Raw genomic sequence first — 17,275 nt, forward strand, 5'->3', positions numbered from 1 at the left:
TTCCCCCCATGTCTGAAGTTGCCATTAGACCGTTTTATGTGGTACTTGGGTATGTTTCCTGCTTTTAATTTTGCACATACTTTTTTTTGAACCTTTTCCTACTTTGCTCCACCTTATGCCTGTACCTGAGAGAAGACGTTTAGTCTGCTGCTCCTGTAGTTAGTTGTCTGCTAGGCAGGATCAGGAGCTGTTTTCATTTATGACTCCCTTGTTACTTGCCGGGGAGTGTCATTACCGCCATTCGGCACTTTTGTACTCTACACAGTCATAACTGTGTAATAAGTGAAAAGACATGTTGTATAATGTTTTTCTTTCTTCTCTCTCCAGTACCTTACCTTACCTAAGTGACTTATTCAACCATAAATCTTGATTAGTGATTGATAGGCTATTAGACCCCGGGGAGGCATCCTGTCTGAACGTCCTCCTGTCTTTTCCCAACTTACATTCGCGGGCAGGGTATTGATGAGTGGGAATTTTGGCCTCCTCTTTCTCATCAACACTAATACAACATTAGAAGTACACTCTACTCTTAATTCAAAGTAGCTTAAGTTAAATGATCTGTTAATTCAAAATAAAATGGTGCAATTAAAAAACACCTTCCTGCATTAGTAAAATTTCTGAATTTGCACTATATAATTTCACTTTTTTTTGAATGAGGTGAATCCCATCCTACTACTTGGAGCACGTATCACTAGTCCAAGCTGTACCACCCTCCAATGAGACTTGCCTTTTTTTGTCGAGATGCACATTGTTGTATTTGTATGGAATATGAAGTGAGCAGTGTATTTTTGTGCATCTTAGGGTGGAATGGATGATGATTTTGAGCTGAAGATGGTTGAAGATGATGGGAAGACCTACTTCTACCAGATGTGGTATGACCCAGAGTATTCGCGATTCCAGACTCCTCCAATGTGTGAATCAACTGAGGAGAATAAACACAAGTGAGTAAAGACCAGAACCCTCCTTTTGGGGGTTGGGGGAGAGCTTTCCTGTAGTCACTGAGGCCTGGCCATCATTTGTGGCTGTGGCTAATCAGTCGTTAAAAATTGAAACCATCTTGTACATCTAAAGTCCCTGCAACATTTTGATGTTGGGTTAGAAATCATTAAGTCCAGATGATTATCCATGGGGTTTGGAGATACTGAAGGAGGAAATGCCAAACGTGGAGCATGAAAGCAAAAGTTTGTATGGTAAATTGGGCTACATTAATCCATCACTAGACCAATGATATCATTAAATACAGAGCCATGGATCCTTGATAATTCCCACTGCTGTACCAGCTTTTCCACTCTATTGTATCCACTAGGTAGACTGTGTCAGCCATGGCTCAGTGGGCAGCACCCTCACCTCTGAGTCAGAAGGCTGTGGGCTCAATTCTCACTCCAGAGACTTGAGCAAAAAAACCTAGGCTGCCACTCCAGTGCAGTGCTGAGGGAGCGCTGCACTGTCTGAGGTGCTGTTTTCCGGGTGAGATGTTAAACCAAGCACCCCCATCTGCTCTCTCAGGTGGATGTAAAAAAAAAACCATGGGACTTTTTTTTTTGAAGAGCATGGGAGTTATCCCTGGTGTCCTGGGGTCAATCAACATCACTAAAACAGATTATCTGGTCATTATCACATTGCTGTTTGTGGGAGCTTGCTGTGTATAAATTGGCTGCCACGTTTCCTATATTACAACAAGTGACCATACTTCAAAAAGTACTTCATTGGCTGTAAAGCGCTTTGGGACGTCTCGGTCGTGAAAGGCGCTATTGAAAAGCAAGTCTTTTTTACAGCCGATGTATGAATGGGCAAAATCGTGGTCAAGTGTCTCACCAGGCCTGGCCTTCCTAGTGCTGAAGGTGTTGAGCCCTTTGTCAGATCACTCTCCAGTTTTTGTCTATATGCCACTTGGACATATACAGGATTCCTTTTGTCGTTCAGAACAGAAGATGGGCACAGTTCAGAAAATGGATATTTTAGAGCAGAACCTAATGTATGGGTGATGAAGGGGCCAGTATTAGTTTACCCAGTATCTGGAACAGTACAGCAATCCTGTTAACACTGCTTAGCTCCCATGTGAATGGTTAGTTTATAGCTCCTGGATAAATGCACTTGCTTTCACATTTAATAAGTTAAATTTTCTCCCGTTTTTAAATGACAATCTTTACCTCAAATATTCCACATTAAATTGTTGGACCTAATTTAGGGGACCTGTCTACAAAAGCCTTTACTGTTATTTTTTTTTTTTAAGTTGTTGTACTGGTTCAGGTTGCGAATGTTCTGCGATGTAGAATTTTTAAGCTTGCATACCTTGACACACTCAGAAGTGTCAGTCTTAACAGTGAGTCCTTTGTGCTGCTGGTTTCCCAGATTCTGTGACAGCTGTACTCGGTTGGCTGAAATTAGGCAACGAGAGATGCCACGGGTCCTAGAATCGCTGGACGTAAAGGACGATTCAAAGGTTTTCTACTCGTTGGCTTCTAAGAATGGAACGCAGTATAAAGTTGGAGATGGCGTTTACCTGCTGCAAGATGCATTCTCATTCAGGTAATGCACTTCCCTGACAGTACCAGTTCTATACTGGATGCATATTTGTGAGTGCTATCACTGCCCATTAGCGCTGGAAAAGGTTATTTCACTACCCAGACAGTATGCAGGTTACAGGCTGTTCAGTAGGGGTGTAATTCACTTCACAAGGTGAGGTTGGTACTTCCAAACAATTCATTTGAAAGTCTGAGCATTAACGTCCCCTTAAATATAAACTAGTGAAGAGTTGTGATAATGACTTCTAATTGTAAGTGTTTTGTGTCAGCACTAAACTTAAAAAAAAAACAAAAAAACAGCTTAACGTAACCGATTGGGATGACTTCTAGACCCCGTTTTTTACATACTGATTTAATATAATTAACACCTCAGTGAGTAAATGCTCTGCTTGGTGTAGTTCTGAGCTTATACAGACCGGGAAAGTTCATGTTTAATCCCCAACCTGTGCTGACTGGAGTTGGTCTTGGCTCACTAGCAGTTATAATCTTAAAGTTGGTCCCTGGGCTTAGATTTCCACTCCTATTGCCTACACTGAGACCCCCCTCCTGGAAAATGTGCGTATTTGATAGAAGTGGAATCTAGCTCCAATCCTGATTGAACAGCCTGCCGGTGCTAGGCCCGTATATGAAGGAACAGCCATTTGGACTGGTTATTGGAGAGTTGGAACTGTACCTAAGCAAGTCAGCACTTGCAGGGGAAGAAAAGGAGAAAATTGAGAAGTACGACATATTTGGAGGTCATGAGGGTTCGGGTGGATCCGTTCCTTCACTGTCGGGCTTAGTAACTTTTCCAAGTACATTTTCTCAAACATATTCGAGTACAATTCTTAATGTTTTGAGATGCATGGATGGTGAATTTAGACAAGTCCTGAGTTGTTAACTGGTTTGTAACATGCGAGAGTAGACACGAGCAGGCACGATATGGATGAAACAAGGAGAAAGGAAGAAATTCTGACTAAAAATTCACAGCTGAAATTGTTGATTTGAATAGATCATTTCCCTCTTTGGTGCTCCTACAATTTTCTAATTATGGATGTCTTGTCTTCAGTGTGAAACCGTCCAGTCCTGGCAAGCGGCCGATAAAGAAAGATGACGTGGATGAAGACCTTTACCCTGAGTATTACCGCAAATCATCTGATTATATCAAGGGCAGCAACCTTGATGCGCCCGACCCATTCCGAATTGGCCGCATTCAAGAAATCTTCTGTCACAAGCGTAGCAATGGCAAACCCAATGAAGCAGATATTAAGCTGCGTATCAATAAATTCTATAGGTGAGTACAGTTCCACGACACCAAGTGCAAACTGCCTCATTCTAGTAATATATTGTACGTTCTTGTTCGGTCATCAATTGCTAAATAATCAATGGCAGTCCATGATGTGGCACTGCAGAGGTTGGTTCATAGCTGCACCCTCCAGTTAATCCTGGCTGTCTGGGCACAGAATTCGTCCCTCTGCAGGCTCTGGGGAAGCTTGTACACGTCAAAATAAGATCATCTTGCATCTTCTAAGTTAGTTAGAAATTTGCACTGGCCTAGGAACAGGCTATCTGCTCATCTCTCTAGGCACAGGAAGGCAGAAGTAGAACCTTTTTTAAAAAAAAAATAAAAAAAAATCTGGTAACAGTTGAGAATAAGAACATAAATAGGAACAGGAGTAGGCCATGTGGCCCTTTTGAGTCAGCACCACCATCCCTATATCCCTTGATTCCCTTAGCACTGCAAAATCTGTCAATCTCAGCCTTGAATATACTCAATAACTGAGCATCCACAGCCCTCTGGGGGTAGGGAATTCCAAAGATTCACAACCCTCCGAGTGAAGAAATTTATTTTCTCAGTCCTAAATGGCCGACCCCTTATCCTGAGACTATGACCCCTAGTTTTAGACTTTCCAACCAGGGGAGTCTGCAATATATCCAATTGCTTTATATACAATGAATTTCTTTTGACGTGCAAGGGCTGTTATGTAGGTAAATATAGAAGCCATTATTCATATAGCAAGAGCCCAAAATCCAGAATATCATGAACAGCTAGTTAATCAGTTTTTGATGGTGGAGGGAGAAATATTAGCTGGGACACCAGGGGAACGCCTTGCTCTTTGAATAGTTCCATGGGATCTGCAATATCCACCTGAACAGATAGATGGGACCTTGGATTAATGTCTAAGGATGGCACCACTATCAATTCAGCACTACCTCAGTACTGCACTAGAGTGTCCACCATTTTCTGACTTGAGGTGTGAGTGCTACCAACTGACCCAAGCTAGCACTCCAAATCTTACATAGACGATAGGAGCAGGAATAGGCCATTCGGCCCCTCAAGCCTGCTCCGCCATTCAACGAGATCATGGCTGATCATCCAAATCCAGTACCCTGTCCCTGCTTTCTCCCCATATCCCTTTAGCCTTAAGAAATATATCCAACTCCTTTTTGAATATATTTAATGTATTGGCCTCTACTGCCTTCTGTGGTAGAGAATTCCACAGGTTCACCACTCTCTCTGGGTGAAGAAATTACTCCTCATCTCTGTCCTAAATGGCTTACCCCTTATCCTTAGACTGTGACCCCTGGTTCTGGACTCCTCGCCATCGGGAACATCCTTCCTGCATCCAGTCTGAGTGCTGTGCATGTTCCCACTCGCTTATTGGCGAGAGTTCCATTTTGCGATGCTTGGCGGGTTTGAGATGTGCTCCTTTATGGCGCCGCTGATTGATTGGAAATTTTTCTTCCAGGTCTGAGAACACACACAAGGGCCTTAAAGCCAGTCACCACACTGATATCAACTTGTTGTACTGGAGTGACGAAGAAGTGATCGTGGACTTCAAAGACGCTCAGGGACGCTGTACTGTGGAGTATGGGGAAGATCTCACTGAGTCCATTCAGGAGTATTGTGCTGGAGGGTCGGACAGATTCTATTTCTTAGAAGTAAGACCTTTGGAAACCATGAGGTTATTTAGTTTGTACCAGAATGAATTGTAATTCATTTTCAAATGGTTGTGGATAGAGTTCTCCTGTCACCTGCTCCAAGTATAACTGCCATCTTTAACCGTGAACTTCCTGCCACCTAACTGGTCCTCATATTGTTGAGTTGTGTTGGATTGCATGATTCATACAATGGTAGGGGGCAGGATGACTCCAATAAGCAGAAACTTAGCAACGTGCTTATACATTGATTCCTTCTCATTGTGTTTGAGTCCTCAATGTCCCAGACAAATACTATCTTAGCCACTAGCCGTCTTTCAGAAGAGACATTAAACTGATTCCCCGCCTGTTCTCTCAGGTGGACGTAAAATATCAAGGAGGAACAGGGGAGCTCTCCCTGGTGTCCTGGCCAATATTTATCCCTCAACCAACACTTTGTTTTTTTTTAAAAATGATCTCGTCATTTATTTCATTGTTGTGTGTGGGAGCTTGCTGTGCGCAAATTGGCTGCCGTGTTTCCTACATTACAACAGTGACGACACTGCAAAAGTACTTCATTGGCTGTAAAGCGCTTATGGGCATCCTGAGGATGCGAAAGGCGCTATAGAAATGTCTTTCCCTATCCCCAAACATCTCTTTCCAATAGAGGGTGCTGATCAGCCGCAAGATGCTGAGACAACCTACCCGCCAGGGTCAGGGAGACTGGTTATAGTGACCCCATTAATTGCTAATTCAGCAGAGACTGGGAATCGGACCCTGGGCATGCCTGGCTTGTGGGGCTCAGTACCACATCGTGTGCTTCATTTGCCCACTGGACTTTTTATTTTCTGTGCTCAACATTCTTGCAAGTGCTTATTTTGATTGCAAGGTAGGAGAGTCAAGTCCATTCCAGGTACCCACTGGATGCTGGGCTGACACAACTATAAGATATTTTTGATAAACTTGGAATACCAAACAATAATTTTCTGCATGGGAGTTGTGTGTGTTAAGATCCTTAAACTGTCACTTGACTTTAATTCGCAGGCCTACAATGCAAAGATAAAAGGCTATGAAGATCCGCCAAACCGTGCCCGCAGTTCAGCAAACAAAGGCAAGGGCAAAGGGAAAGGCAAAGGTACGGTGTTTGGAAGTTGCTGGTCCTTTGTGACGTTACTAAATAGCAGATGTGGTTTTATTGATTGTTGGTTTGCCCAGTGGCTCCATTGGTAAAGGCAGCATGTGACCGAGATCAGAGGGTCTGGCTTTGCTCCCCGGGTCTGTGCTGTGCTAGATAATCTCATCAGATGTTAAAATTGACTTGCATACACTTGGGCACAAAATCAGCCACGCACTCTTGCTCCTGACTGCTGTCTCTGTTGGAAAGTACATGTGTGTGGATGTTGTGAAGACATTGCATGTGATGCCTCATGAGGTTCAATAACCCTGTGGCTGAATAGCCCGACAATATTTCTGGTGTATGCTCGCAAACTAAGATTAGCCATTTGGTCGAAGTGACCGAGAATGAATGAATTCTAGTAAAAGTAAGTGGGTTTAAGGAAGCGAAAACTCTGCTGTTGCACAGCTTTGACGGCGTTCAGAAATTGTGGGTGGGTTGAGACCGTATTGGGGTGTTTGGCGAAGAGCACGGGGTGTTTTGTAGCTGTAATGGTTTTTGTTTTCTTACAGGAAAAGGGAAGGGGAAACCTGCGGCTGAGCCCGAGCAAACGGAGCCGGCGGTTACGGACAACAAACTGGATAAACTGCGCAGCCTTGATGTTTTCTCGGGCTGTGGGGGGCTATCCGAGGGATTCCATCAGGCAGGTCAGTGTGGGGGGGCTATCCGAGGGATTCCATCAGGCAGGTCAGTGTGGGAGGCTATCCGAGGGATTCCATCAGGCAGGTCAGTGTGGGAGGCTATCCGAGGGATTCCATCAGGCAGGTCAGTGTGGGGGGGCTATCCGAGGGATTCCATCAGGCAGGTCAGTGTGGGGGGCTATCCGAGGGATTCCATCAGGCAGGTCAGTGTGGGGGTGCTATCCGAGGGATTCCATCAGGCAGGTCAGTGTGGGGGGCTATCCGAGGGATTCCATCAGGCAGGTCAGTGTGGGGGTGCTATCCGAGGGATTCCATCAGGCAGGTCAGTGTGGGGGTGCTATCCGAGGGATTCCATCAGGCAGGTCAGTGTGGGGGGCTATCCGAGGGATTCCATCAGGCAGGTCAGTGTGGGGGGCTATCCGAGGGATTCCATCAGGCAGGTCAGTGTGGGGGGCTATCTGAGGGATTCCATCAGGCAGGTCAGTGTGGGAGGCTATCTGAGGGATTCCATCAGGCAGGTCAGTGTGGGGGGCTATCTGAGGGATTCCATCAGGCAGGTCAGTGTGGGGGGCTATCCGAGGGATTCCATCGGGCAGGTCAGTGTGGGGGGCTATCCGAGGGATTCCATCAGGCAGGTCAGTGTGGGGGGGCTATCCGAGGGATTCCATCGGGCAGGTCAGTGTGGGGGGCTATCCGAGGGATTCCATCAGGCAGGTCAGTGTGGGGGGGCTATCCGAGGGATTCCATCAGGCAGGTCAGTGTGGGGGGGCTATCCGAGGGATTCCATCAGGCAGGTCAGTGTGGGGGGCTATCCGAGGGATTCCATCGGGCAGGTCAGTGTGGGGGGCTATCCGAGGGATTCCATCAAGCAGGTCAGTGTGGGGGTGGGGGGAAGGAGAGAGACCCCACATTGACCAAACGAGTGGGGTTCTGTGGTTAGAGAAATTGATGGACTTGGAAAAAATGCATAATTGATACAGCGTTGCATCAAGAATAATTACAGGCAACAAATAGTCAGTGTGGTTCCTTGGCACCTTCGTTATGGTCAATATATAATCTCCTGAATTGTACGCACGCACACGTCCAATCTACAGTCCATAATATCTGGCCCGTGAACCCCCGTCCTGTGATCCACTCTTTCAATTGGGTTTTTATGCAGTTGGGTTTCATTTTGGTGGGCCTGGCAATTTGAAAAGCATCGGAGCTGTGCGCTCTCGATGGTGGATTGATCCACAAAGTGGGGGGGGGGGGGGGGGGGGGAGAGGTTTCAAATTCAAATCACTGAAACCAGTAGCATTTTTAGGGGGGGAAACTTTGAATAGAAATGCATAAACATCCTCATGCAAGTAGTTTGTGACTCAGCTTAGATTGAGGTTGGCGGGGGGGTGGGTTTATATGTATTTAGTAACATCGAAGTCACTTAATTTAACAGACGTAGCCCACAGACAGATTTGCATATCACGAACTAGAACGTTTCGGTGTACGTCCGAGTTCAGTGAAGATGTTTCCTGTCTGGAACGCATGACGCTGTAGTAATCAAAGGGACGGTGTGTCGGTGATGGGGATAAAGTTGGGATGTGGGACTAAATTGGACGGCTCTTGAGAGCCGGCACAGGCATGAAGGGCCAAATGGCCTCCAGTGCTGTAAGATTGTATGTTTCTAAGATGTGGCATGAATAATAACTCTCTTCTTGCGCAGGTATATCGGAGACTCTATGGGCTATTGAGATGTGGGATCCAGCAGCCCAGGCGTTCCGCTTGAACAATCCTGGCGCAACGGTATTCACGGAGGACTGCAACGTTCTCCTGAAACTCGTCATGGCCGGGGAGAAGACCAATTCACTTGGGCAGAAGCTGCCACAGAAGGGTGATGTGGAGTTGCTCTGTGGCGGGCCCCCATGCCAAGGCTTTAGTGGAATGAATCGCTTCAATTCCCGCACTTACTCCAAATTCAAGAACTCCCTCGTTGTCTCTTATCTCAGGTCAGTGGAGTGGCTGCTGAAATCTAGCTGTATGTAGCACTGGGGCAGCACTTGTTTAGGTAATCTGTATTGCCCACTGATAAACCAGTCTAACAAGTGTTTACATAATATAAACATTCTCGTTTGACACTGTGGTACAGAAATCAGTATTCAAGTCTTGGTGGACTTGGGTTTTATAGACAGTTAAAAGATGTTGGAAAAGTGTTTGGTGGAAAAGGAAACTGAGCTTCTTTGAGGCAGCTTTAGTTACACAATCGGTCGCTCGAAGGGGCCATTCTGGTCCTCTGGTAGTTACAATGACTGGGGCACCGGTTGGGTTTGAATTGATCTCGTACGTATGAACATTTGGGATGCTGACCGTGTACAGTTGCTTAGCAGAATATGTCACTGGAGAAATTCAGTGTCTGTTTCCTCATCTTAAGCCTCAGACTTACTACCATTTAGGAAAGGGAGTTTACTAATGTCTACTTCTACTTTTCTGACTTTGTAACTAAAAGGGCTTTGATAGAAATAACAGGAAAATATCTCCCATCTATTTTCTTTGTACAAATCTGTATGATCAATTTGGACAGACTACTTCCAGGTGTCTTGTGCGCAATTTTCAATCACTTGTATTCTTGTACTTTGCAGCTATTGTGACTATTACCGACCCAGGTTTTTCCTCTTGGAGAATGTGAGGAACTTTGTATCGTTCAAGCGCTCCATGGTTCTGAAGCTGACCCTCCGGTGCCTGGTGCGAATGGGCTACCAGTGCACGTTCGGTGTGTTGCAGGTGAGCTGATGCTACTCTTGGTGTCGAGTGGGTGGCTGTCTGCCAGCGGAACGCGTTCTGCGCACAGGTTGCTTTGCCCAAGGTGCCAAACACTAGTTGGGCTGCGGCTAGAGTACTGCGTATAGTTCTGGTCACCACATTACAGGAAGGATGTGATCGCACTAGAGAGGGTACAGAGGAGATTTACGAGGATGTTGCCTGGGCTGGGGAATTTTAGCGATGAGGAAAGATTGGATAGGCTGGAGTTGTTTTCTTTGGAACACAAGTGGCTGAGAGGAAATTTAATTGAGGTGTATAAAAATATGTGGGGCCTAGTTCAAGTGGATAGGAAGGACCTATTTCCCCCAGCAGAAGGGTCAATAACCAGGGGGCATAGATTTAAAGTAATTGGTAGAAGGATTAGAGGGGAGTTGAGGAGAACTTTGTTCACCCAGAGGGTGGTGGGGGTCTGGAACTCACTGCCTGAAAGGGTGGTAGAGGCAGAAACCCTCATCGCATTTAAAAAGTACTTGGATATGCACTTGAAGTGCCGTAACCTGCAGGGCTACGGACCAAGAGCTGGAAAGTGGGATTAGACTGGATAGCTCTTTTTCAACCGGCACGGGCCGAATGGCCTCTTTCTGTGCCATAAATTTCCATGATTCTAGGTTAGTGGTGTGCTCGGCTGTGAGGGCAGTCATGGCTATTCTTGGCAGGGGTCACTGCAGCAGTCAACCTTTTTTTATTTCTGAAATTCTCTACATGTACCAGACTTTATAACCAAGACTTTAATGGATTTCTGTTTTTTTGAGTTATTGAGACATTGAAAGGTCAGTGAATAGCATGGTTTAATCAGTCTGAAGTGTGTATTGGTGCACTCTTTGGAAAGGTTACTCGAAGCTGTCTGTGAAATTAGTGCACTTTTTTCCTCCCCTCTTCTGAAAGCACTGACTCTTGCTGGGATACAGTTCCTCGGGTGCCTGCAGCCCCAGTGCCTGTTCCTCGCGTGTGATCTGGGATAGTACCAGCAAGATGCTCACCTGTGAGGGACATGAGATTGGTCCACTATAACCGGGCCCCACCTGTCCAGCTCTGGGGTGCAGTGGTCCATCGCTACCACTGCCCTGGCTGTAATCGGGTAACTCCGCACAAGTGGGATCAAGTCTGGGACTGTTTGGCCTCAGGGCTACATTGAGCAGCACCTTTCTCTGTTAAGTCTCCAGAGCCATTTACCCGCTTTAATTTTGATCCAGCTGCTTGGCGGTCTTGAGCTGTACCGTGGAGTAGGGGAGGTGGGTTTATCTCTAGTCCAGTGAATACTGTGGGTGAAAGAGATGGAGCTGAGCAGAGGCCAGTGACTTCTTCAGAAGTTTGAAGTAACTGTTTAAAGTGCTGCACTCACCTTTTTTAGTTCATAAGCAGATTAGTGTCTCCCTTTCTGGATTGACCACGTTTTGTTTTTGTCAGGCCGGTCAGTACGGAGTTGCCCAGACGCGCCGGCGAGCTATCGTTCTGGCTGCAGCCCCCGGAGAGAAGCTGCCACTGTTCCCAGAGCCTTTACACGTTTTCGCACCCAGGGCCTGCCAACTCAGTGTGGCAGTGGATGATAAGAAGTTTTTCAGCAATATAACCAGGTAAAAAAAAATACTGCGTGGGACCTTTGCCTTTTCTGGCCAATGTTCGTCCTCTCCTGACGGCATCAGTAATGGTGACCATGAAACTACCGGATTGTCGTTCAAAACCCATCTGGTTCACTAATGTTCTTTTAGTGAAGGAAATCTGCCTCCCTTGCCCGGTCTGGCCTATACGTGACTCCAGACTCTCAGCAATGTGGTTGACTCTTAACGGCCCTCTGAAATGGCCAAGCAAACCACACAAACTGCTCATGACCCGGACTGCAGTGGTTAAAGAAGGCCTTCTCGAGGGCAATTAGGAATAGGCAACGCCCACATCGCGCAAATAAATAAATAAAAGCTGAGATCACTTAGTTCATCACAGGCCAGTGAGCATTTCTGGGATATTCCTGGTTTGTGAGGCTCAACTAACCTCTGCATAAATTCACTGAGGTGCATTTTTGGGTCACATTTTTTTACTTATAAACTAATGGACAAAACTGCCTGTTTTCTCTTTACAAGAATACAGTGTGTTTATTTTACTTTAACTTTCCTTTTTGCTCTCCAAAAGAAAATTTAATCTTTTTAAAATGTAGTGCACCCTCTAATTAATTTTTATTTCTCCCCTGTAAGTGTGGGGCACCTCACAGCTCCACCATGTTAGCTAACTCCTAGGACTCTTGTTTATTCGGCCCCATGTTCCTTGATTGAAGGTAGCTAACTTGGCTGGTGGTTAGACCTGGGACCTCCTGGTTTGTGTAGTTCAGTACCATGCTGGGTGGTGCAGTTACCAACTGAGCCACATGGAGCTCTTTCTAACTTGCAGATGATGTGAAATGCTATTAGATGGAGAATTTAAAAAAAAATTAATTAAATCTTCCACAGGACGAGGTCCGCTCCGTACAGAACCATCACTGTAAGGGATACCATGTCCGATCTTCCTGAAATCCGCAATGGAGCATCTGCGCTGGAAATCTCGTACAATGGTGAGCCACAGTCCTGGTTCCAGCGACAGATTCGGGGCACGCAGTACCAGCCCATCCTGCGGGATCACGTCTGCAAGGTAGGGGTTTTTCACAACTGATGTTCCCTTGGAGTTGCTCAGCCGCGCAGCGCCCTGCAGTTCCTGCACAGCCAGCTCACCGGCTTTTAAATGGAAAAAACCGCGCATGCCCGGTGTATTGAATGGGCCGCACAGCACCAAAAAAATTAACGGAAACATTGTTCACGACTAACTCAACCTCCATTGCGCACTGCAGGAGGTTAACACCAGCTGCAGAAACTAGCAATCCTTGCAGGTCAAACACACAGGATTCAAAGTCTGGAAAAACACCAATCAATCAATCCCGTTTTCCAGTTCACCCAGCCTAGCAGCTCTTATTTCTTCCACTTCATTGTCTTACCTGGTAGATTAACCCAAACATTTAATATCCTCTCAGTAAAAAAAAAAAAAAATGCTTTCTTTTGGCAGCTTTAAACGTACTGTTCACTAATGCCAATTTATAGCCTAACTTAACAAAGTAATATTCTGGGTTCAATTCCTCATCTGTTATTTAATACTTTATGTACCTGAGGTTTCACTCTCCCTCCCCTTAATAGTCTCCCCTTAGCAATCTTGTTGTATGAGGCCCCTTGGGTCAGAGCGATCATAATATGATCGAATTCTTCATTTAAGATGGAGAATGAAGTACTCGACTCAGAGACTAGGGTCCTAAATTTAAATAAAGGAAACTACGATGGTCTGAGGCGCGAGTTGGGTAGGATTGATTGGGGAATGTCACTCAAAGGGTTGATGGTGGATAGGCAATGGCAAACATTCAAAGACTGCATGGATGAACTACAGAATTTGTTCATCCCAGTTTGGCATAAAAATAAAACAAAAAAGGTGACTCAACCGTGGCTAACGAGGGAAATTGGGGATAGCATAAGATCCAAGGAGAGGACATATAAATTGGCCAGAAAAAGCAGTAAACCTGATGATTGGGAGCAGTTTAGGATTCAACAAAGGAGGACAAAGGGATTAGTTAAGAAAGGGAAAATAGAATATGAGAGTAAGCTTGCAGGGAACATAAAAACTGACTGTAAAAGCTTTTATAGATATGTGAGGAGAAAAAGATTGGTGAAGTCAAGCGAAGGTCCCTTGCAGTCAGAATCAGGGGAACAAAGAAATGGCAGACCAACTAAATACATATTTTAGTTCTGTCTTCACAAAGGAGGACACAAATAACCTCCCAGACATGTCGGGGAACATAGGGTCTGATAAAAGGGAGGAACTGAAAGAAATCAGTATTTGTAGGGAAATGGTGTTAGGGAAATTGATGGGATTGAAGGCCGATAAATCCCCAGGGCCTGATAATCTACATCCTAGGGTACTTAAGGAAGTGGCCCTAGAAATAGTTGAAGCTTTGCTGATCATCTTCCAGCATTCGATGGAATCTGGAACAGTACCCATGGATTGGAGGGTAGCTAATGTTACCCCACTATTCAAAAAAGGTGGTAGAGAGAAAACGGGGAATTACAGACCGGTAAGCCTGACATCGGTAGTGGGGAAAATGCTAGAGTCCATTATAAAAGATGTAATAGCAGAGCACTTGGAAAACAGTGACAGGATCGGACAAAGTCAACATGGATTTACAAAAGGTAAATCGTGCTTGACTAATCTGGAATTTTTTGAGGATGTAACTGGTAAAATAGATAAGGGAGAACCAGTGGATGTGGTGTCTTTGGACTTTCAGAAGGCTTTTGATAAGGTCCCGCATAAGAGATTAGCGTGTAAAGTTAAGGCACATGGGATTGGGGGCAAGGTATTGACTTGGATAGAGAACTGGTTGGCAGACAGAAAGCAGAGAGTTGGAATAAACGGGTCTTTTTCCGAGTGGCAAGCAGTGACTAGTGGGGTACCACAGGGATCGGTCCTTGGGCCCCAGCTATTCACAATATATATTAATGATCTAGACAAGGGAACTAGATGTAATATCTCCAAATTTGCAGACGACACAAAGCTGGGTGGGCGTGTGTGCTGTGAGGAGGATGCCGAGAAACTCCAGGATGATTTGGACAGGTTGGGTGATTGGGCACAAGCATGGCAGATGCAATATAACGTGGATAAATGTGAGGTTATCCACTTTGGTGGCAAAAACAGGAAGGCAGATTATTATCTGAATGGCAATAGATTGGGAGAAGGGGGAAGTGCAATGAGACCTGGGTGTCCTTGTGCACCAGTCGCTGAAGGTAAGCATGCAGGTGCAGCAGGCGGTTGAGAAGGCAAGTGGCATGTTACATAAGAACATTAGGAGCAGGAGTAGGCCATACGGCCCCGCTCCGCCATTCAATAGGATCATGGCTGATCCGAATCTAGACTCGCGTCCACTTCCCTGCCCTCTCCCCGTAACCCCTAATTCCCTTATCTGCTAGGAAACTGTCTATCTCCATTTTAAATTTATTTAATGTTGCAGCTTCCACAGCTCTCTGGGGTAGCAAATTCCATAGATTTACTACCCTCTGAGTGAAGAAGTTTCTCCTCATCTCAGTTTTGAAAGGGCAGCCCCTTATTCTTAGATTATGCCCCCTAGTTCTAGTCTCACCCATCAGTGGAAACACCCTCCCCGCATCCACCCGATCAAGCCCCCTCACAATCTTATATGTTTCGATAAGATCGCCTCTCATTCTTCTGAACTCCAATGAGTAGAGTCCCAACCTACTCAACCTTTCCTCATACGTCAACCTCCTCATCTCCGGAATCAACCGAGTAAACCTTCTCTGAACCGCCTCGAGAGCAAGTATATCTTTTCTTAAATATGGAAACCAAAACTGCACGCAGTATTCCAGGTGTGGCCTCACCAATACCCTGTATGTTGGCCTTCGTAGCGAGAGGGTTTGAGTACAGGAACAAGGGTGTCTTGCTGCAGTTGTACAGGGCCTTGGTGAGACCACACCTTGAGTATTGTGTGCAGTTTTGGTCGCCTTATCTGAGGAAGGATGTTCTTGCCATGGAAGGAGTTCAGCGAAGATTCACCAGGCTGATACCTGGGATGGCAGGAATGACGTATGAGGAGAGATTGGGTCGATTGGGTTTATACTCACTGGAGTTTAGAAGAATGAGAGGGGATCTCATTGAAACTTATAAAATTCTGACAGGACTGGACAGACTAGATGCAGGAAGGATGTTCCCGATGGTCGGGGAGTCCAGAACCAGGGGTCACAGTCTAAGGATAAGGGGTAGGCCATTTAGGACTGAGATGAGGAGGAATTTCTTCACCCAGAGAGTGGTGAACCTGTGGAATTCTCTACCACAGGAAGCAGTAGAGGCCAAATTCATTAAATATATTCAAGAAGGAGTTGGATATGTTTCTTAAGGCTAAAGGGATCAAGGGGTATGGGGAGAAAGCAGGGACAGGGTACTGAACTTGGATGATCGCATTGAATGGCCGACTCCTGCTCCTATCTTCTATGTCTCTCCAGGCTGTAAATTTTAAGCTGCTTTCCTCCATACTTCATCCCCTTGTTTGCCCCATCTCTGCAGGATATGAGTGCCTTAGTGGCCGGCAGAATGCGACACATCCCCCTCGCTCCGGGGTCGGACTGGCGTGATCTTCCAAACTTTGAGGTGCGCCTCTCCGATGGCACCATGACCAAAAAGCTGAGGTACACGCACCACGACAAAAAGAACGGGCATAGCAGCACTGGTGCTGTGCGTGGGGTATGCTCTTGTGCGGAAGGTGAGTGGAGGACGTTGTTTGTTTGGGGGGGGGGGGGGGATGTATCCATTTGCAGTCGTGTGTGTGTGTGTGTGTGTGTGTGTGTGTATGTCTGTTAGCACGTTTAATGCACATTGAAAGGAAGAATGAGGAGAGGCAATATAAACTAAATACTACATTTTTAAAGTGGGTGCAGGAACAGAGACCTGGGGGTTCACATACAAAAATCTCTGACGGTGGCAGAACAAGTTGATAAAGCTGTTTATAACAAAAAAGATACAGATCCTTGACTTTATAAATAGAGGTATAGAGTACACAAGCAAGGAAGTTATGATAAACCTTTATAAATCACTGGTTAGGCCTCAGCTCAACTATTAACTTCAGGGCACCACACTTTAGGAAGGATGGCAAGGCCTTGGAGAGGATGCAGAGGAGATTTACTAGAACGGTACCAGGATGAGGGTCTTCAGTTACATGGAGACACGAGAGAAACTGGGGTTGTTCTCCTTAGAGCAGAAAAGGTTAAGGAGAGATTTGACAGAGATGCTCAAAATCGTGAGTTTTGATAGAATACACAAATTTTCTTTGAGAAGATAAAAGAACCAGGACCAATAGTGCAGGACAGCAGAGCAGAATAGAATGAAAATACAGGCTCACTCAAAGTAATGATTAAGCAATGCAAAACTCGAGTGATTTATGGGGGGTAGGAGATGAGTTTCATAACTCTGGTCCTGACTACGATTGAGTTAGAGCAGGAGGCTGTCTTGGTCAGAGAGTGCAGGTTGTTGGGTGGTGCAGTCGCAGTCGAGGGGGGAACAAGAAAGGAAAATTCAGGGAAGTATTGAATGATGTAATAAAGCTCACTACACACTTGGTTTGAGTATAAAGCAAGGCTTTAATCAATTTGTTTCAGAACATGGAGGTCTAGTTGTACTTCTAGTTCCTGTCTTACAAAATGTCCCTGGCAAGCTGGGCCCGCGCCCGAGTATTTATA

At 45.6% G+C, this 17,275-nt stretch overlaps 1 protein-coding gene across 1 annotated transcript in view; it reads left to right on the forward strand.

The window, feature by feature from the left end:
• The window catches only part of dnmt1 (DNA (cytosine-5-)-methyltransferase 1), a 49,569-nt gene that overhangs the window by 28,809 nt on the left and 3,485 nt on the right, over positions 1-17,275 (forward strand). The window contains exons 20-30 of the mRNA XM_085971846.1: positions 802-941; positions 2,353-2,529; positions 3,574-3,798; positions 5,255-5,447; positions 6,468-6,558; positions 7,110-7,244; positions 8,938-9,220; positions 9,851-9,992; positions 11,439-11,605; positions 12,470-12,647; positions 16,107-16,302. Coding sequence (XP_085827972.1) covers positions 802-941; positions 2,353-2,529; positions 3,574-3,798; positions 5,255-5,447; positions 6,468-6,558; positions 7,110-7,244; positions 8,938-9,220; positions 9,851-9,992; positions 11,439-11,605; positions 12,470-12,647; positions 16,107-16,302 — 1,927 coding nt within the window. The remainder of the gene's footprint in view (positions 1-801; positions 942-2,352; positions 2,530-3,573; positions 3,799-5,254; positions 5,448-6,467; positions 6,559-7,109; positions 7,245-8,937; positions 9,221-9,850; positions 9,993-11,438; positions 11,606-12,469; positions 12,648-16,106; positions 16,303-17,275) is intronic.

The sequence above is a fragment of the Somniosus microcephalus genome, chromosome 31 (assembly GCF_052327205.1).
Source record: "Somniosus microcephalus isolate GS21.2 chromosome 31, FLI_Smic_1.0, whole genome shotgun sequence".
Lineage (NCBI taxonomy): Eukaryota > Metazoa > Chordata > Chondrichthyes > Squaliformes > Somniosidae > Somniosus > Somniosus microcephalus.